This window comes from Puntigrus tetrazona, chromosome 12, assembly GCF_018831695.1.
Source record: "Puntigrus tetrazona isolate hp1 chromosome 12, ASM1883169v1, whole genome shotgun sequence".
NCBI lineage: Eukaryota > Metazoa > Chordata > Actinopteri > Cypriniformes > Cyprinidae > Puntigrus > Puntigrus tetrazona.
Window position 1 is genome coordinate 1,847,954 of NC_056710.1, and position 22,022 is coordinate 1,869,975.

The 22,022-nt window shown below is 35.6% G+C and overlaps 1 protein-coding gene across 2 annotated transcripts in view; it reads right to left on the reverse strand.

The window, feature by feature from the left end:
• ank3b (ankyrin 3b) overlaps nucleotides 1-22,022 on the reverse strand; it is a 133,256-nt gene that overhangs the window by 33,871 nt on the left and 77,363 nt on the right. For both annotated transcript variants that reach the window (XM_043253621.1, XM_043253622.1), the window contains 15 exons: nucleotides 20,843-21,040; nucleotides 20,044-20,142; nucleotides 19,019-19,117; nucleotides 18,445-18,543; nucleotides 16,688-16,885; nucleotides 13,096-13,194; nucleotides 11,735-11,833; nucleotides 9,698-9,895; nucleotides 8,753-8,851; nucleotides 7,482-7,580; nucleotides 7,238-7,336; nucleotides 6,755-6,850; nucleotides 6,420-6,492; nucleotides 6,257-6,316; nucleotides 1,843-1,966 (listed from right to left, as the gene is read on the reverse strand). In XM_043253621.1, coding sequence (XP_043109556.1) covers nucleotides 1,843-1,966; nucleotides 6,257-6,316; nucleotides 6,420-6,492; nucleotides 6,755-6,850; nucleotides 7,238-7,336; nucleotides 7,482-7,580; nucleotides 8,753-8,851; nucleotides 9,698-9,895; nucleotides 11,735-11,833; nucleotides 13,096-13,194; nucleotides 16,688-16,885; nucleotides 18,445-18,543; nucleotides 19,019-19,117; nucleotides 20,044-20,142; nucleotides 20,843-21,040 — 1,739 coding nt within the window. The remainder of the gene's footprint in view (nucleotides 1-1,842; nucleotides 1,967-6,256; nucleotides 6,317-6,419; nucleotides 6,493-6,754; nucleotides 6,851-7,237; nucleotides 7,337-7,481; nucleotides 7,581-8,752; nucleotides 8,852-9,697; nucleotides 9,896-11,734; nucleotides 11,834-13,095; nucleotides 13,195-16,687; nucleotides 16,886-18,444; nucleotides 18,544-19,018; nucleotides 19,118-20,043; nucleotides 20,143-20,842; nucleotides 21,041-22,022) is intronic.

Genomic DNA, 22,022 nt, shown 5'->3' on the forward strand with positions numbered 1-22,022 from the left:
TGCTTTTATGCTTCCTGGTCAAAGACGTCACCCGCCTACGACGTCTCTCCTTATCAATGCACAGATTACACATGTGATTCAGAGCATGGTCATGCTGAAGGCGTTCCCATAGCGTTCGACACAGCGTCTCGTTCCCTCGAGGAATCATGGTTACAAGTGTAACCTGGAGACGTTTTTCTTTACATGTAAATGCATTCATATATTTGGTATGTATATATATAAATAAATATACATAGTATACACAAATATGTAAAGGAAAACGTTTATTTTGAATGTGATTATGTATATATATATTAACATTTTGATTCATCAATGCCCATGATTAATTATAAGCATTTAATATCTTATACTGAATGCTGATGAATTAATAATAAACCAAAATCATAATATATAATAAATAATCATAAGCCTAATATTAAATTAATAAATAAATGCTACAATAAATGAAAAATATCAGTCAAAAATCAATATGACGAAAGTCTAAAAAACATGGTATGACCCCTTTAAAGAATAAAAGAAAAAAAAGTGACATGGCAACATATGACATCTATAGTTTACGTTTAAAACATATGACAAATGCTGTTATTGAACATGATTGCGATTTCCTGTTTCGTGGCTTGCGTGTACAGAACTGTGAAATCTCATTCAACCCTTTTGATTATTGAATGCAGTCAAACTTCTGTTTGTTGAAGGGAAAATCCCCTGAAGCGAGTTACATGTAGGTTAAACATTAGCTACGGCCTTCTCACTCAACAGGACACGGTACTGAATCAAAAGATGACAGCAGACGGCCAACAAGCAATGTAAATAAAGAGTGTACAGCTTCTAGATAAGAGAGAAATCAAGAACTAACAGCTGGGCGCTGCGGCCATGAGTACTCTCCATTCAGAATGCAGATTACTCAGTTATTGTGAGTGAATATTCTTCAAGACATCTAATTTTATTTTACCAAGGAAAAAACAGTCACATGGGTCAGGAGCAACATGAGGACAAGCAAAATTTCAGTAAAACTTTAAATGGTCTAATGTGCTCTTTGATCCTATGTGGTCTGTTAAGCTGGTCCAAGATATTGTGAAATGTCCAAATCATCCAAATAGCTAATATATGTTTATTAATCCTAAACTATATTAGTACTGATACTTAGGTGCATGATTCCTATAGATATACTAATATAAAGAGTATGACTGAATTTTGTGACTCAGAACTTGTGGGGTTTGTACTTAAAAACTTCAAAAAAATTAAAAAAATATGTATACCAAAATGTATGTATTAAAATTGCATATCAATTCCATAATTTCACTTACAAGAAAATAAATTATATATATCTGCACTCATAAAAATAAAATAATCAGTTTATTATTAATTTATCATTATTATTTATTAAATATAGCCAAAAATACACTGTACGGGTCAAAATTATACATTTTTATTTTATGCCAAAAATCATTTGAATATTAATTCGAGACAACATTCCGTGAAGATATTTAATTAATTTCCTACTCTAAATATATATATATATAAAAAAAAATTGTATGCTTTGATATGGACTTAATTTGCACTTTAAAGGCTGTTATCTCAATATTTCAATTATTCTTTTGCATCCTTAGATTTCAGATTTTCAAGCATCCTGGCCAAAAATGGTCCTATCGACTACAAATCAATGGAAAGTTTTTTTTTAAATGTATAACTTACAAATAAGCATCACATTAAGTTTATTTGTTAAAACAACATTATTCAACTGGATGGGAAATTATGCAATTCAAATATATAAATCATAAATTTAGGCCTAGCAGTAGCACCTACAGCTTTACATAGTGTCTGCATGTGGTGAGGGTACTTTACCTGGCCGTCCGGGCTCCGACGCTGAATCCCACGTATCCTTCCTGAGGGAGAGAGTCGTCTCCGAGCTCTCGCAGGTCTTGCGGTCCCAGGTACTTGTCCGTGTCTCCTGTCATCGCATCTTCACCTGTTAGCAAACGCAAGAATTACTACACCCTTCAGAGAGACTCTGACCTTATAAAGTCAACATGAATGACATCCAAAACCCATTTAACTTCCGCCATGTTTTCCATTTTTCTTTGAAAAAATGTGCGCCAATGAATCATGGGGAGTGAGACGAAGTAAATAGGGTACATTTTGATTTCATGTTGGCGTTAAGGATGAATAGCTGGATCCAACCAAAATGCCCCACACCAATTCCACAATCCCGCAACAGTCACTGGCACAGTGCCCGAACTCTTTCATAGCTGCAGATTCATGCAATTTTTGTTTAGATTATATTATTATAAGCCGGGAAATGTAAGCAAGGCACTTAGAGAACATCAAGACCATATGTTGCAGTTCGCTCGTGGTGACCATAAATCTGTTTTTAATATGCATCTCTGACAAGATAGATTCAAACAGGCCATCCATCCTCAGACGTTGCTGTTTTGGACACTACAGCAGAGCAGCAGTGAAGTGGGTCAGAGAGAGGAAGAGGAAGGCTACAGTCGTGCTGCTAGAAAAAGCACCCAATTATGATTTTATACATTTTTTATGAATAATATATATTTATAGTTTGTACTGCTTCTTCATTTGTACAATGAAAACATTTTTGCTAACAATTACAATAATTATTTTTGTAGTAGGAAGACTAATATTGCAAAATAGAGCACTATTGCAAAACCCTACACCAATAATCTTTGGTGTGTGTATATATATATATATATATATATATATATATATATATATATATATATATATATATATATATATATATATATATATATATACATATATATAACATTAAATAAAAAACCAAAAAACTGGTTCAGTTAAATGATATAAATAATAATTGCAAATAATATTTTTGACTTGAAAAACCTGTTCATTGACCATTTTTGGTTAACATTTTTGTATCTAACAGCTTACATTATACACAAACCAAAAAACTAATGTCTGAATGCCTGTTTGTTCTTTCGCATCTTGAATGTCTGTTTGGACTAAATTACACTTCAAAAATACATACAAAAACATTTAAGGTTAAAGATTTAAAACATACTGTATCCAGAATGTATGATCAGTGCTGAATCAAACTTTCGGAAGCTGCCCAGAATCAACACAATTAGTTTTCTGTTCACATTGTCATTCACAAAACAACTCACATAATGTTTGCATAAAAACCATAATTGGGACACATTCAACTATGCTGTGAATGCAGTTTTGGAAAGAGATTGGGGAACACAGCATTCCACCATCGACCCCTTCTCCCCACTCTACTGCTAATCACCAAGGCAACCACCCCCCCCCGAAATCAGCCCCAATGAACAGCAACTTTCACTCTCTTTCATGCAAACACACACGCTGATTAAACTGTGAAATGTCCTAAAAAGAAACCCAAATCTGCTCTGCCTCTTACACAATAAAGCAAATCACTAGCACCCAGAACACCGCCACAAGTTAACAGGTCAGCAAAACTTTTCTAACAAGTTTCCCTTTCACCAGGATCATTACAAGTTGTACAGCCTTTGATGAAACATTTACTAGAATTAAGGATTAACTTTTGATCACAGTTTTGTAAATAAACTCTTTCTCACACTTCCCTACCGCTTTAAAAACTATCGTGCTGTGTGTTTTTGGACAGCGTTGTGAACAAAATCTCTTACACTGAACAGCCAAATCCATCCTTCATCTTCACACCAGCTTTAAAAATATTTACAGGTCCTCTTTGTCCACTTTCACTCCCAGAAGCTGCACTTCCTCAATGGGGTAAACTCCAAACGGCACGATTACTTCCACATGTCCACTACGGCCCAGTCCGCAGTGTCTGAAACGATCCAGTTGCTTCTGTCTGCACACACACACACACACACACACCCCTCTGCTGCGGCCTGACAGAATGTTCAAATGGCGAGGGGCCGGCGCAAGTCTGATCCGTGTGAGGTCATCTCGGGAGCGAGGTAACACTTGAGGGAGTTTCAGAGCGAGTGTGGTGATCGGATCTCGGCATTCCTCATGCCCCAGGAGCCTCCAGCTGGGGTGGGACACAATGGAAAGTGGAAGGGGGCGTATTTCTATGCTAATTTGTGCTGGTGGTGCTGAGGTGCTCTGTGTAATCAGACCCTGTTCAACAGAGGGACAACAAAAGAGCCCTTCTACAGGCAGCAGAACAAATAGTAAAAAAGGAGGGAGACCAACGGAAAAAGACCGCCTGCCACCTGACCGCGGCCCCCCCGGGAAAAGCATGCTTGAGCTGCCAGAGTACAAACTCCAGGAACTCACAATCCTGCTCCATTCGGGAATCACTGAACACATTGCAACACCCCTTAATAATCCCTGCAATTTTTTAAGTTGGCATGGAATGAAAAATCACTATTTTTGAAATGCATATTATAGAGATAATTATGAAAATGCATTTGTGCGTATGCTACATTTTAAATTGTATTTATTTATTTGACCTCAGAATTTATGTAAGATCAATCTTCGATCAGTTAGATCACTAAAGCTCATGTTCATATTCCCTCCACTTTGGACACCTCAATATCCAATCAAAAACAGATAATTAGAACCAAGTCGTCACCCTCCTTCTATAATCCATTACATACGCCAAAATATGTAAGATCTGTCAACATTTTGCCTCATTGCAAATTTAAACATGTTAACAGAATACAAATTTAAGAGGTTTGCAACTCATCAGCAATCTGTTATAGTCTTAAATCGTTTTATTTTAGTGTTATTTTAATAACCTTCCAGGTTGCATGCAAAAACCAACCAGCATGACCAGGCTGATTCACACACACACACACACACACACACAAAACATTATTACTGAATCAGAGAGAAAGACTCAAAAAATGAGGTGAGCCCAGAATACAGTAAGAACGCAAATATGCTGCAGTTCTCTGGATGTTAGAGAACGTTGAATTATGGCATATCAGAGTGAAAGGAAGGCTAAAGCTCCTCAAATACCTTGATTCAAGATTACAAATGCATGGAAAGCTATTTATAATAAATAAGAAAACACGAAAATGTGTACTAACAAAATAAGCATGTTAAAGTTTCATTTTCTTTTTGTATATAAAAGCGTGTGCTACAGAAATATAAACGTGGACTTTAAATGTTAGATACTGGTGCTGTTTGCCTGGGATCTGAGTTATTAGTACTGCACCTCACGCCCGGATAAACAGAGCTGAGCTCTTTCACGCTGCCATAGAGAGAGAGCCAGAGAATCAGATGGAAAAAGCGAGCAGCGTCAGCAATGGCAAAAGGTTTTATGCCAAACAGACGTTTGCATTCAGTTGCCAACTGGCGTTGTGAGCAGAATTGATTCATCAATCTTTTAGTCATCTAACGAAAAGGTAATCTAAAGGATATTCCATCACCCAAAAAAATATATGACAGAATTGTTTTCGATTATTTTCATGTCACCGTGTGTATTCAGGGCACAGGGGTGCAATATGTAAATAAGAAACCATGCAAGTTATGTCAGTTATGCCTCGTGAGTATGCAGGAATATCAGTTTACAGTAATTAAACACTATGTTCCAGTCTCTACAACACACACACACACTATTCTTGTTACGCATAAGCATAAACTATATTCACCACATGTCAGAACTGTTGGAGGTTTCAAACAGCATGTTACACACATCGCAATGTGACCAAATTCTACTCTCAAACATGAGAGTAGAAACAGCATGGCAACGCCCTAGCAACCATCTAGCAACACCCTAACCCTTTTAATCCTTGATATGTATTTTATCAAGTATTAAATGCATTCATAGCCATCAAGTTACAGTATCAAATAAACAAATACAGCAAATTGCCATTCATGGCACTGACTGGAAAACTTCTATTCAGTCCTAGCTTACACTGAAGCTCTGTGGGTTCTGACTGCAGAACAGAAACAACCTGAGCCAAAGAAACGTCTGTCGAAATATCTAACAGCCAAGACTTCTGAAGAAAACTACCCTTCACATAAGGGCTGGATTTACAAAGAGAGTATGCGTGAAATTGTAATTACACATACAGTTGTTAATAGAATAGCAAACCCCAGATTTAATATATGCAAGCCAACGGAGATTTGCATACTGAAGAATTTCATATTCATAAAGAGTAGCCTAGCAACTAATACAAAGCCAGCAAGAGATAGCCATGTCGTGAAAAGAATCTACAACAGAAAAAAAGACCGAATAGGAAGATTTGGTTAGTTGGAAAAAGTGTAAAAAGAAAGAAACAAGCAGGTGCTATAAGAACAAACCACACAAAATAAGAGATACCTTCATCAACATCTGAAATATAGTCCTCATTGAGCATTTCAGGCACATTGGCTCTACGAACTGTGTAATTTAAATGAAAAATGTTAGAAAAAATACGTAAATTAACAAAAATAAACTTAAATTAAAACACAAAGAGACCAGAGTCGTATGAAAGCTTGTTTACCTTCATCATCAGACATGTCCAGAACCTCATTCATTGTTTCTGGAACATTCAATTTATGTTTCTCCGTCACAGTCTGCAAAAACAGCAAATATTATAAAAGAAATAAAAAAACAGCAATAATCGATTAGTTGATGAGGCTTAAATTTTCTTTGCATCAGATATAAAGCATGCCTTATATTATTAGCGTGTAGCATTGTTTTTTCCCTGCTATCTGGGACTCTATCAACCGACTTTTGTGTTGCCATCCACTGTCTGAGAACCACTGTATTGAAGCACAATAACACCTGGTGTATGATATTCTGTGGAAAAGAGTGTGTTGACACCAAATCCCTCACCACAGTAGTGTGTGTCTCCTCTGTCACGACTTTGAGTGTGTCAACCACAGAGATGTAACCCAGACGCCTGGCGATAGCTAAGGCAGTGTTTCCATTCTGTAGGTTAAGAGGAAAAGAACAATGTAAATGAATGAATGTTTTAGAACAGTTGAGTATTTCTAATAAGTAATAAGTAATTAGTACAAGCAATTTAGTACATGCACAAATGTTTTAATATAATATAATCTAAATAAAATTCTCAAAGAAAAATAAGGCTAAATCTATGCAGTGGTGAAGAATCACATGGACATGTTCAAAATGAAGATAATTAAATGAATTACCCACATTTTTATATTTGCTACGCAAGATGAAATTCAAATGGAAAAATTCCCAGAAAATTCCTGCCTGCTTTTATGACGCAATGCTAGTTGTCTGGACGCTCAGAAAAGTAACATGACTTGTGCATCTTGTTTGGAAGAGTTTGTGCTGTTGTGACACACTCACCACTGTCAGCTCATTAGGAGAAGCTCCGTGCTGCAGGAGAAGGTTAATGATGTGTGTGTGACCCTGCTGAGCAGCCTGATGAAGAGGTGTGTATCCATTCTGAACATGAGAGACAAAACCAGTTTAAATCTGTATTATGGACCACCAGCAATCAGAAAACGCTGTTCTATAACAAGAGACGGTTAAAGAAATGCAGTTCCTAAGCCTCAAGCATACTGCAACCTGTTGTTTCTGTGAGCATTACCTTAGTTTTAGCATTGACTTTAGCCTGGTTCTTCAGGAGGAAGTGCACCATCTTTATATTGCCGTAGTGAGAGGCCACATGCAGGGGTGTATATCCCATCTGAACCAGAACAAAGAGACACACGTTACTCTTATACTTCTTGCTCCAGTCAAGCACGTGAATCAAGCAGCATGCACACATGAAATATTAAAAGAACGCTTTAACGTATCTCATAACATTAATTACAACTGTATTAATTAACTTTACACATATAAACTTAACAAGCCATGGTCATTTTTAGATATTAGTATATGAATATACTAGTTCAAGTTAAAAGTCTCCTGATCATTGTCATGGGATGTTCTGTAAAGCTTTACTTTTTTTTTTACCACTGAAACAAATTTCAAACAGATTTCTTGCTAAATGCCACACATGAGCATTAATGCACTTGTTTTTGTCATGCCTCTGCCTCATTCCCTGTGCCGCTCAGTGAGGGAGTGTTTTGTGTGGGTCACTGTGCTGTAGAGTATTGATCTGTGTGCTGTTGTCTGACTCATCGTCTGAGAGCCGCGCTGAACGACCTTGAGCCGGGGCCGCTCGATGCTTATACATGACTGACCAATGAGGGACTGGCCAGAAATTCTGCGCACGGATATGTGTGTGTCACACATCTATTTGTCTAGCCATCTGTCTATTTTTCCACCCGTTTATCTGTCTGTCTGTGTATTTGTTTAAAACGGTAATAGCGTGAAATAGTATCAACTGTTTTCTATTTTTATGTATTTAAAAATGCAATTGATTTCTGATTTCACATGACACTTCACTTCACACTTTCTGCTCTAAAATATTTCTCATTATTAATGCTGAAAACAGTGAAAACCCAGATGATTAGAAGAACTGCATTTCTTCAAATCGGGATTTGTTTTATAATATTACTTACTTTTGACCAATTTAATGTTTCCTTGCTGAATAAAAGTTTTAATTTCTTAACTAAAAATACTGACACTACAATTTTGCACTTTAATGTGAAATGTCTCCACATGTAAAGTCACACCAGTAAATTGTTTCTTCTATTTTAATTTTTTTGGTCCCCATGAGGAAACAAGCCTATAAATCATACAAAATTATCCCTTTTTATCTGAAAACGCTGGAAATTTTGTGGGAGAGGTAGGTGTAGGGGTAGGTTGAGGGTAAGGGAATAGAAAAACAGTCTATACTCTATGAAAACCATTATGCCCATGGAATGTCCCCATAAAATATGGAATCCCAATTTTTTTTTGTGAGGTCATTACCTTAGTCTCTGGGTCGATTGTGGAACCATGATTAACCAGCACTTCTGAAACACTGACTTTATCCTCTTGAGCCGCCAGATGAAGAGGGGTCAGTCCACTCTGACACAGAGATTTATTCACCAATTTAGTGACATCACCAAATAGATATGACACATCATGCATACATGAAGAATTTGACACTGGTGACCTTAAAGTCAACATGAAATGGCATCCATTTTTTATATTTTTTTTATGTATGTATATATATATATATATATATATATATATATATATATATATATATATATATATATATATATATATATATATATATATATATATACGTATATAGATAGATAGATAGATATATCTATATCTATATATATATATCTAAAAAAGTTTGTTTAAAATTAATTCCTGAAATTCTATTTAGTTTTTGTTTTTCTCAGCCAAAAATAAACATCACAAATATATAAAATATAAAAATAAATATCCCTGATATACTAAATTTAAAATGTCATTCAGTGTAACAATCTTGTCAGGCATATTTACAACTAAAATCAATTTATGACACATTAAAGACAAATTACTCTCACCTGAAATACTAATTATTCCTATTCTAGGTTTTGCACATGTGACAATAATATTTTTTACTCATGGAAAACATAAAAAATGTTTTATATATATATATATATATATATATATTCAGAAAATACATGTTAAGCAATAAATATAGTCAGCTTTAATTGAAAGTTGTTTTTTGTTCATTATGCTACTACTTTCAATAACATGTTATGCATCAAAACTACAGTATATGAGTCGGAAACTAAGGGTTTTTAAGGTTGCAATAACTTTATGGACATCATTTGCTGTTATATATTTCACTTACCTAAAAGGAAAATGTAACATACGATTAAAAATATTAGAATAATGTAGAATATTGTGCAATAGCATCTATCTTTTCACCTTGTTTCCTAGATTGATGGCAGTTTCACGGGCGAGCAGGAGCGTGACCATATCAACATTGCCCTCCTGAGCCGCCAGGTGGAGAGGACTGATGCCCTGGCGTGTCGTGGCATTGGTATCAGCTCCATACTCGAGCAGTGTGGTCGCTATCTCCATCTGGTTCTTCTTGGCAGCTATGTGAAGTGGAGTATAGCCATTCTGGGAGGGAAAGCAAGTGAAGGAGATCATAATAAATGAATATCTATGGCTGTCCAAGTGTCTGTGATAACATGTGGGAGCTTGTCCTGGATCACTATGCACTCCCTGAACACCCTTTGAAATGTATAAATAGTATAGAGGATTGGAAAATATACATTCGGTATTGGCAAAGAACTTAAATACATTATTATTTCTACATTTTTTTGCTTGTCCAGTCCTGCACAATACCGGTTTGCATGCTGCCAAGCCACTACAACCACACTAAAACCTTAGATTTATGACATTTCCAAAACAGAAACATGTTGACAGCAGCGCTTTGCTTCTAACCTCACAGACTACGAGAGGAACGATGGCTGAAAAGTGGAGAAAAACAGACTGAGTGAAGAAAACTCTCTTGTTTTTTAACAGCTAGCGAATGCTAAAGTGTCAGCCAGTGAGGTCAGTGGTCCCATCCGAACCGCAAGTCAGTTAGTGTTCTGCACACGCTAGATCTAACTGTTCTTTTTGGAGGAACAAAGGCAGTATCTGGGTCACCGTATTTGTTTAGGGTTTACATTGAGCTCTTTCAGGGTGGACAAAACGCAAACACAAACGGCTTGAAAGCATGAACACATGGATCCTCCATTCAAGTTCATACAAAATAACTGGGGAAAAAACATCAGTTAAACACAGGCTTGTGAATTCAGATTGGGAGAGAACTGATTCTGCAAGCTTCCAGATCTCTATGTTCTGTTCCCAAACATAGTGAGCGGCCTAGGTAGATGACATCATAGGTCTATTCCAGACATAACGGCTGTTAAAAATGATTATGCTGCCTCTGAAGAGACTTTTGGACAAATTCTGAGAAAAATTAATCACATGCGCAGAATTCCAGAAAGCACTGCACGAGCTCGGTGAAAAAAAGAAAGAAAATCCAGTGACTAAGTGTGAGAGACATACTGAATAAATTATTCAATATTGACAAATATTGATAAAAGGTTGGACAATTTACACAGTATTTCTTGAGTCTGTAACATCATTAGCTTAGCCGCATGCTAACATCAGTCCCTACTGTCTCTTGTACAGTGTGATATTTTGTGAGTTATTGGCTATGTTAATGTTCCAAATTGGTTAGGATCCATCCTTAGAAGATCCATCCTAGTTGCCTATGTAGGCAAAAATAATGCTGCAGTTATCTAGGCTTTAGAACAGAGCCTACATTACATTTTCATTACAGATGAATGTTTTTCCATTGATGGTGTTTTCAATGCAACCAGCTGGAATTTGATAAAAAAAAGCATTTCTTCTTTTTTTTCTTCTTTTTTTTTAGTTTGCAATCACTTCCTGCACAGATGACTGGCAGATCAGAGAAAAATGATGACAAATCCCTGAAGCACGGGTAAGTGGAAACAGGACTGATAATTATTAAATGAAATGTTTTTTTTAATGCTTTATTCATTCCTCATGTCATTCCAAATTCTGCTGTAGAAATAAAGTCAAGAAGGTTTAAACTGATTTGCAGTACATAATGACAGAACTTTTTGCGTGATCTATCGCTTTAAAAAAATAAAAAATACCTGAAAATGTGTTGCTTCATCTATAGTGTGCCCACCAGGTACATACGTTTAACTTTCTTAAAATGTGTTTACCATCCTCTGTGGTTACAGTGGGTGGACTGGAGGTGAAATGACGAAAATGATGAAGAATGTGGGGTGGGGGTGGTTTTGTAGGAGCATGTGTGAAGCCGTTTGGTTTGCTGCCATGTTTCTTCATCATTGTGCGTGTGTGTGTGCGGTTGCCTTTGGATGAGATTTGTGCGTACTAGTTGAGAAACAGCGGTTTGTAAGGGTTTCCTGATACCTTCGCTGCAGCGTGTGGAGATGCTCCTTGATCCAACAGAAGGAGGGCCACTTTCTGGTTATCGTAGTGTGCAGCAACATGCAGTGGTGTTAGTCCACTCTAAAAACACATACATACATACACACATAGATATACAGCTATAATTGGCCGAGAGCTCAGAGGTGGGGTGTGTGAAACAGGTGCCATCATAAATCAATCAGCTTTTACATTTGGACATTGCAGGAGAGTAAATTTAGCCAGAACACATCAGTGAATGAAACCTCTGGAACTGGAAAATGATAGCAAGTATCCTGACAGTATACAAAGGTTTTTTTTTTTCATCTGGAAGACGTCCCTTTTAAATTATTAGGAATACATCAGAATACATATAAGAAGAGTTTTGCTGATGACTGCTGTCAAATGATTAATTGCATTAATCGCATCCAAAAAAGTGTTGTTTGCATGCATATATATATATATAATGTATATATAGTATATATATATATATATATACATAAATATAAGGTTATTATGACGACTTTTCAGAATTTGTAAGAATTGTAGTCTTTGTAAGATATAAAGACTTTTTCAATAATTTTATCCTCTTTAGACTTTATATCTCATAATTCTGACTATATACTTGCAATTGCAGAATAAAAAAAAATTTGCAATAACCTTTTTTATTATTTATTCAGTGGCAGAAATGGTCTTCCATATGTATGTGTGTGTGTATTTATATATACATAATAAATATACACAGTACATATACATATATTATGTAAACAAAAACTGTTATTTTGAATGTGATTAATCATGATTAATCGTTTGACAGCACTAATATATATGTGTATATATACTATATAAACTTTAGTAAATATTTTGAATGCTAATAGGAATGTGTACTTATAAGCAGTTGCACAAAATATTAACATTAAGCATGTGATTTTGTTTAAACATATAAGACTCTGCAAAATTAATGTTTTAAATGCATATAACTGATTTGAATTTCTTGAGGTTTTAATGGTTCGGTCACAACTGATTTTGTGATTCATTCACTTCCATCCATACAAATGCAAATGCATGAGAGTTGGAATGAGAGTTTACTTTAAGTGTGTACTATATGATAACCAACTTTCATTAACAACTGGCTGTAAGTTAGAAAACAGATGTAACAATTTTTAGGCATTACACAAAGAATTCTGATTAAATCCATGTCTCTCATCCAAAGTCCCTTTTAACAGATGCTTGAAAAGAAAAATGAATGCTTAATTTCTTACCGTAATGCTTAATTTTACCATACCAGAAACCGAAGACTATCAGTCATGACATAGGCTTGTACTATATATGTATATATAACCATTAGTGCAAGTAGACCCTTTTACCTTTCCAGCTGCATCAGGTGGTGCTCGCTTCTGTAGCAGTAATTTAGCAACTTCAATCTTCCCGTATTTGGCTGCAACATGCAGGGGAGTGAATCCTTTCTGCAAAGACAAACAGTACATACTTAGGAAGACAAAAAGTAATAATAATAAAAAAAAGAAAAACCTTTACCAACTTAATCAAATTTACCAACTAGAATAATCAGAAAAGTCATTCAATGTGAGATGCAAAACTCATTTTGGGTGGGGTTAACAAAATTGTAACTGACATTGGGAAAAAAACGATCTGTGTTGCACAAGTTTCCTTCTGTTAAGTAATACTGAAGAATAAACTTCCGTACAGTTAGAGATGAAGCACTGCTGTAACCAGTCTAGTTTTACACAAGAACAGCCTGCTGTTCTGATCAGACAAAGTTAATCTATTGAATGCATTATACATACATGCTGCCAATCAACTCTGCTGATCAAGGCTGTATTTATTTGATCAAAAATACAGAAAAAAAAATTGTAAAATCTTATTGTAATTTATAATATTGGTTTCATATTTTAACACACTTTAAAATGTGATTTATTTCTGTGCTGAAGCTCTGAATTTTCAGCCTCATTACTCCAGTTTTCAGTGTTGAATGATCCTTCAGAAATCATTCTAATATGATGATTTACTATGAACATTGAAAATGTTGTGCTGTTTTATATTGTTATTCTTTGGTCTTTACTCTGATACTATTTAAATTAATATACATCATATACATCCTTCCTGAAAATGTTTTTTTGATTACTTTAAGTACTGACCCCAAGCTTTTGAATAGCATTGTAAATTTTAGTTAGAAAAGACACAGTATTTATGTTTTAAATAAATGCTGTTCTTTTTAACTTTTAACAGTTTTGAAAATTGATAAATCAGCATATTAGAAATAATCCATGAAGAATCGTGACTGGAGTAATGATGCAAAAAATTCAGCTTTGATTATATTTTAAATGATGTTACAATAGAAAACTGTTGTATAACATATATATATATATATATATATATATATATATATATATATATATATATATATATATATATATATATATATAAATATATATTAGAAATATATTATTAGCTGACATAAAAGTAATGTCAAATATAATGTAATTTATAATTAATTTATAGTTGATCTGGAGCATACCAAATGACTTTCTAACCTGAACAATTATTACAGACACAGAACAAACATATCCAGTGACAGCTGTGTTATTGGAGGGAAACTCTGCTCCATAGTGCATGGAGTCGCGGAAAACACCATCAATTCATTGTCCTTCCTCAGCACATTCCCACACTGTAACACTTGGCAGCCTCTCAGTGATGGCTGTCTCGTATTTTATGTCTATCACAATCCCACAGCGGGACACTGGGGGAATCTTTTATTAATACAGCCACAAAATAGCTGCTGAGCATCACTGTGGTCAAGGCTAAGTTTTACTAGACGACAAAAAGTTGCATTGCTTTTATCAATATATAAATTTAGATGTATAGGTTCGTGGTTTCCATGGGAACAAAGACAGTATATCAACACAGAAAGGGGAACTGCACTTGCTAAGCCATTACATAAGGTCTTTAACGTAAAGCCTGCATATTTCCTGTCTAGAGAGAAGAGATATCTTGTTATCCATCTAATCTGACAGATGTTTCAAACTATCTTTGAGTTTGAGTGTAGGCGAGAACCGATCTGATCCACAGACCTTCATTCACTGGGAAACGCACTCAATAGCATAATGAGAACAAACACCAAAAACTAATACATCCCACGTGCAGCAACTCCAAATGATCTTAAACATCATCAGATGTTCCTTAATAATGGACATGATGTCAACATCATGCCGATCCATGAAAGCATTTTGCAATATATTCCATCTAATGGAAATATAACAGCATACTGCCGGGAAAATTCTGCGTCAGCATGGCAGGTCGGTGAGCTATTGTGATGAATGAGACGACCTTTCTTTATTGTGCAAGAGTTGCAAAGCCATCACTGACTTTGATTTGGTCAGCTTAAATGTTCAGGGTAGAGATGTAAAGCATTTCGTACAGAAAACATTTAGTAAATGCTGATTTACGCTCAAGCCGTGATTTAACACTGCTGTGTGATAAATACTAACACTGAAAGTGTCGGGATGCATGATTTATTCCAGCGATAAACAGCTGTGTATTAGTATTTGAATATCTATCTAGCTATTCAAACTTAACACTGAGAGGTTTCATGATGACCTAGAAATCGTTTGACTCTGACAGCAATTTTTGAAGAAAGCGCATTACTACTTGTCAAAATGACAAAATTACTTTTTGTCTTACCGTTTTCCTATCATTACCATTTCAGCCCACGAGCAAAGCTAAAACATTCAGAGGTAAAGATTTAAAATTGCTTATTATTGTTGTTGTTTGCATATTCACTGTAACGTGAGTAATGTTAACTTTAATATACATTTCTTATTAAATATATTTAAATGAATGCATACAATTTTAACAACTAAATCAATCTTTTAAAATGAAATTTGCTCAATTCCTTTCACTATTTGGCAAACAAAGTGCTATATAATATATATATATATATATATATATATATATATATATATATATATATATATATATATATACATATTTGACTATACAAATATAATTTCTTGGTAGCTCTTTTGGTTGGTTCATAGTTAAGTAAAGGGCGGGATACACATTTGCATAGTGATTAGTTTTATGGAATAATGAATTTAATAAATAATTTGAAACCGTTTCCTGTCTGAGTAATAATACATAACACTTTGTCAGCAGAACGCAGCTCACATGCTCAATTTATTCATAATTGAATTAATTTGCTGATTTATTACAAACACAACCGCCGCTTGATGTGGAAAAGGGGTTGTTCACTCCATTAAACCACATAAAAAGAAATCAACGTCCCATCACGAAAACATGTCAAAGACAAAGCAAAATGGTGGCAATCTTGTGAAATGAATGCAATCAAACAATCTTGTTTAAAAACGACGAGTGTAACGGGACCAAAGAAAATAGCAGCAGAACTCAAAACAGCACAAAGTGGAGCAATTTAATAGTGCGATCAAAGTAAAATCTATTTTGATTCATCGAAACCACTTCAGTGTAAAATACATTTATGAAACAAAATATAGCAAAGAAACATGATGCATTGTAACACTAGGACCAAGCGATCGTTAAAAATGGCAAATGCTCTTTTATTTTTCCTGTGTTGAAAAGTTTCCTGAAAAATCTATTATATTTCTATTATCTGAAATCTATTATATTTCATTATATTACAAATATTAAATATTACAACAAAAATGTAATTGTTAGTCTAGTAAGATCTGCAGATATATTTGCAGAACCTTAAAGGTACTCAAATATACATATTAGTACTAATGGTACATACTACATACACAAATAAGTGACCTTATTCCTAAGAGTGTAATCTATATAGTAAATGCAAACAAAACCTTTATCTAGAAGTTAAAAATAGCCTTGTTGGCAGCTTCTCTGATTATCTGGTCACAAGCAACAAACAAGAAGTTTTTTAAATTGCCCAGCTTTGCTGATGTGACTGACCTTGGTAGTGATGCCAAGAGATGCTCCATTGTCCAGCAGGATGGATGCCACGTCTTTGTGGCCATCGCGGGCGGCCAGGTGGAGCGGCGTGTATCCAGATGTGGTGGTGGCGTCAGGTGAAGCCCCATGTTGCAGCAGTTGCTGAACTATATCTGGCTTTCCCAGGCGACTGGATATATGCAGCGGGGTCTGATCGTCCTACACAAACAAACACAAGACTTGCTAGTTTTTTACCTGTTCATTTTTTCTTAGTAGAGGTTATAAGATGCTAGACCATTTTAGTATTTCCTTACAGTACTGCAAAACTAAATGCAATGAGGCAACACTCGTTTTAGGGAATCGTGAAGAAGATTAGGGCACTTTTGAAAGTCTTTGTATCAGCACAAACAAACAGGCAACATTAGTTTAGATTGACTGCATTGCATTCCATAGCTATTAATTACATTTACATTACTTTACATTTAGTCGACTCTTTTATTGAAAGCAACTTACAAATGATAACAATAGAAGAAACCAACAGAAGAACAATAATATGCAAGTGCTTTGGTTTTGGTTTACCAATGTAGGAAGGTTTTTATATAGTCCATGTATGTCCCCAGAATGTGTCTGTGAAGTTTCAGCTCAAAATACATTTTATTACATAATTTTGAAAATGGAAACAAGCTGTTTTTGTGCATGTTTCTTTAAATGCAAAAAACATCTGCTTCATTTTGATGTCTTTTGTGCTGAAATCATGGCATGGGAGTACTAAACTAAGTCCTCTTTCATGTCTTATAGCACTCTAACTGTCAAATACAAAAGTTTATGTTAAAAATAAACAAACATAAGTTACAAAAACAATGTCTGTGAAGATGTCTGTGGATTTTTATCGTTACAGAGTGGCTATATACAAACATTTATATTATAAATATATACACATAAAATTAAATTTTTCATAATAGTTGCCCTTTAACATAAATGGTTATGGCTTTTGTTATTGTCAAACGCAAATAAAGCAGCACATACAGTACATAGCTTCCTACCTGGTCTCATAAAAAATAGGTACCTCTGTGCACTTTTTGTGCAACATCGTTTTATGTACTTTACTGCACGTTTTGCCGCAGTTTCACAGAGAAATGTCTGCTGAGTGGCGCTAAAACACAGCTTCAATACGGGACCCTGGCACATTTTTATCAAGTTGCTGTTTTTTATTACGTTGCTTCAGTTACATATCGTGATGGTTCAGAATTCAAATATCCACCACTAAAAGTAAATGCTCTATCATGTTGTAAATATGCCCTAAACAAAATTCAAAACTAAACCTACCCGATAGTGTTAACAAATGTAAAACTGATATCAAAAGGCATTTGTTGATGCAACCGTGCCATTTCAACTTCTTTTTACACAGATAAGAAGTGTTTTGTCAAACTGTTTTGCACGGTGCTTTCCATCGCCTAAATGCAACGCTGTATCACGTGAGCGACTATGAAAACCCATAGATATGAAGCTGAAGTTGTGTAATGCTAATGTTCAAAAGCATCAGTTTTCAAATCTTGCAGCAAATTAATAAAGTTTTGAAACAGTAACATGATATTATTCAAGCAACGGTCTGAAAATTACACTTTATTAATCAAAACTTTGTAATAATAAAATAAAAGGTGTCTAGTGTTCATTTCTTTTATGTTATGTACTTATTAGTACATATTTCGTGGCTTGCTAAAAAGTGCACCAAGGTACGTTAATGCCATGACACCAGGTAGTTCATATCTCTCACTCACCTTGGCTTTTGCATCCACATCTGCTCCATTCGCCACCAGAAATTTCACCACGTTTGCCTGTCCAGCCCTGGCAGCCATATGAAGCGCCGTCTCTCCCCTCTAAAACACACACAGAGGAAGCTTCTGGAAAAAAGGTACTACTGTGTTTGGACAGTAAGCCTTTGTGTGCGCAGAGACTCAGCCCCTCTGCCCTCTGTCTTGCTTTTGACACGCTCCCCAACAAAACTTAATGCGTGTTTCTACGGTAACAGTGGCTCGCCGTTGGCCCACAGCCTGTCAGATGGGGAACAGTCAAGCATGATTACAGTCTGACTGTACTCTAATTACAGTAGACTAAGGAGCCCCAACCTGCGGTCAGACGTATGTTTAAGCACATGGACGGAGACTGTTATTACCCTAAAAGGCTGTATGAAACGGGAGACCAAACCAATGTGGCAAGCAATGACACGTTCCAGAGAGGAAACATGGCTGGACTCTGGGGCTTCGCTAAAATGTTTTGTTTTACTTCGTTTTTTCATTATCAAAAGGAAATGGTTTGTTTAGTGCTGGTGGGCTTGAGGACGGCTGTACTCACCACATTCATTGTGTTAGGAGACGCTCCGTGATTTGTCAACTGAGTCACAATGTTTTCATGGCCCATAAAAGCGGCCACATGAATCGGCGTGAGTCCAGACTGCCAGAGACACAGAAATATGCAGCTTTGAAGCAATGGGAACTGCATGCTAAAGCAAATATTACCTCATTTGAAAACACACATGTTGTTTTTCAAAACAACAGCATATCTGATTGAAACAGTGTATGTCTAACTCTGTGAAATGCTTCATTGCTATGCGTGAAAAAAACATTTCGGCCCTAGATTAAAGATGAACCATGCCGAGAAATAAACTTGCAGTTGTGAGATACTGTATATACAAGAAATAGTCACAATGACTAGAAGCAACTGCGAGATTTAAAGCCACAATGCCGGATATTAAGTCACATTGTGAGTTAAAAGTTCAAAATTCTAAAAAACTAAGTAGTTTTGATATATGAAGTCACATTGCAAGATATAAGTCGACCATGAAACTTTAAAAAAAGTATAAATTCAATTTTAGCCACATGTAGTGATAACTATAATACAAAAAAAATATATATTTTTGAGACAAATACAAGCTTTGTAATGTCATTTAACAGCACAATTTCCATCCAGAGCAATCAGAAGAGTAGAAGGGTACGCTTTATAAACCTTATCAACTTTGCTCATGAATATTAATTAGGTGACATAACATTTATATTTGGTTGATTGGTAAAATGTAGGTAAATGGGTCAAAGTTCTGAAAATGCAGGCAGCTGGTCTTATAGTCATGGTATAAATATGATTTGGCTTATATATGATAAGCCCCCCCCTAAATAATTATGTGCTAAAATGTGGGGGAGGCATGTCTCTACATTTACAAAAGTAGCTACATCTGGTTTTCACACATACACCAAACCAACATTTCTTACTAAAACATAAGCAAAGTTTTTTGCATTCAGAGGTATTAAACTGTTGAGGCCAAAGAGCATGGTAAAGCAAGTTCTGCAAATGTACAGTAGATATTAATAAAAAATCTCTCTCACCTCAGTCACAGCCTGAATGGACGCTCCGTGTTTCAGCAGCAGCTCCATCACTTTAATCCTGTTCTTCTTGCAAGCGATGTGAAGCGGTGTGAAACCATTCTACAGAGAGAGAAAAAGAGACTTTTACTCCAACTTACTAATGAAAATCTGGTTTCTTTCTACCCGTAACCAGATGACTAAAGAGTTATCAAAGCTTTGTTTCCAGACGAATGAAAACACGTGGCTTCTGCTGCTCAAGCCTTGGCAGACTTGTCTTTCTACAGTTTTCTTTCTTTCTTCCTTTTTTCCTCATAAACTGCAGAGACACGCCCGTTCTGTAACCATTACTTCAGAGCATGACAGTATTCACTGTGCTCTTTGCCAAAAGAGGCTTTTTACAGATCGCCATGGCGCTGTGCAGAAACAAAACATGTTACAAGTCAAAACCTTCCCAAGTGCTAACATATAAAATTTGGAAGGTACCATCTAAGGTGGAAGCCAAAGGGGGAAAAAAGAGTTCTGGGATTTTATGAGACTAGTAAACTTTTTTTGTGTGTGTGTGACTAGAAAGTTCTCAATCAGGCTTTGGTTTTGTACTAAAGTAACATCTGATTGTTTGATTGTATACTTAAGTCGTAAAAAACACAAATTTAAAAAATATATCACATTATTGGAGTAAGTGTAGGTTGATGGTTCTTTATCAAGATATTGTAAAGTGTACCAAACCTTACATCTATAGCCATACGTCTGGCAATTGGAGTCTACAGTTTGAGTGTTTTGTTTGTTAGACAGGATCAAAAAAGTCAAAAAAGAGTCTCACCAGTGCTTTGGCATTGGGATTGGCCTTCTTGTCCACGAGGACCTTGGCAACTTTGTAGTGTCCGCAGTGTGCAGCGACATGCAGGGCTGTCAGATAATCATTGGTGACATCGTCCACGGGCACGTCATGATGAAGCAAGAGCTGAACGCAGTTCAGATGATCTCCTTGCGTGGCCATGTGCAACGGTGAAAGGCCGTTCTGTTGAAACCCACAACGATCTAGGTTATGCTGAAATTAAATAACTGAAGGACATTTTAACTTTTTCAACCATTCTCTATTTAGTAGGAATCATGGATCGAATCTAAAGTTTTTCATTTTTCTAAGAATTCAGAGAAGCAAATGTAAACTTTTAAAATCTAATAAAGCCATAATCCCCTCGAAAAGGACATCTGGGGTAAAAGAACAGCGAGAGAGTATTTATACGTCACTATTTGTACTAAAACAATTGGTCCATTGTGACACTGATCGGCTAAGATATTATCTAATTTGGCAAGAAGTCTGTGACCATGTTTTGCTTTGCTTTCAGATTCCAGGAAAGTGTTGCAATGGAAAAACAGAAGAAAAAATGATAATGTCACATCTGCATACACTTAAAGGAACAGTCCATTCAAAAATGATGTCATTCCCTTGCCATCATGTCATTCCAAGCCCATGTAACCCTTATTAGAACACAAAAAAAGTTGATATGACTTGTAATATTTGCATTCATGCATTTAGCAGACACTTTGATCTAAAGAGTAACAAAAGCAGTTTGTGTGAGTTTGTACAGTAAATGCATTGGTTTATGGGTGTGGGGTGGTTAAGTGCTTGTCGAAGTGGTGTGTCTTCAGCTGCTTTGTACAATTTGTGATGGTCTTAGCAAGATCAGACTTCACTGACACTATTGGAAAGAACAAAACTTCAGCTAAACTGAGCTGGACAATAACACTAACTTTGTAATGTTGATGCAGTTATTGAACAAAACTGAATCAACACAGAAGCGGCTGTATATTTGCTCATTGATTTGAATTAACATTAAACTAAACTGAGCTGAATAATGACACTATTGTCCTCTGTAGAGTAAAAATATATATTTATGAATTTATTTTCCTGTTTCTTACTGTAAAGCCGCTTTAACACAAATCTGCACTTTTCCATATAACAACGGTGTACAAACCATTTCATTTTAGTTTTCAGCATT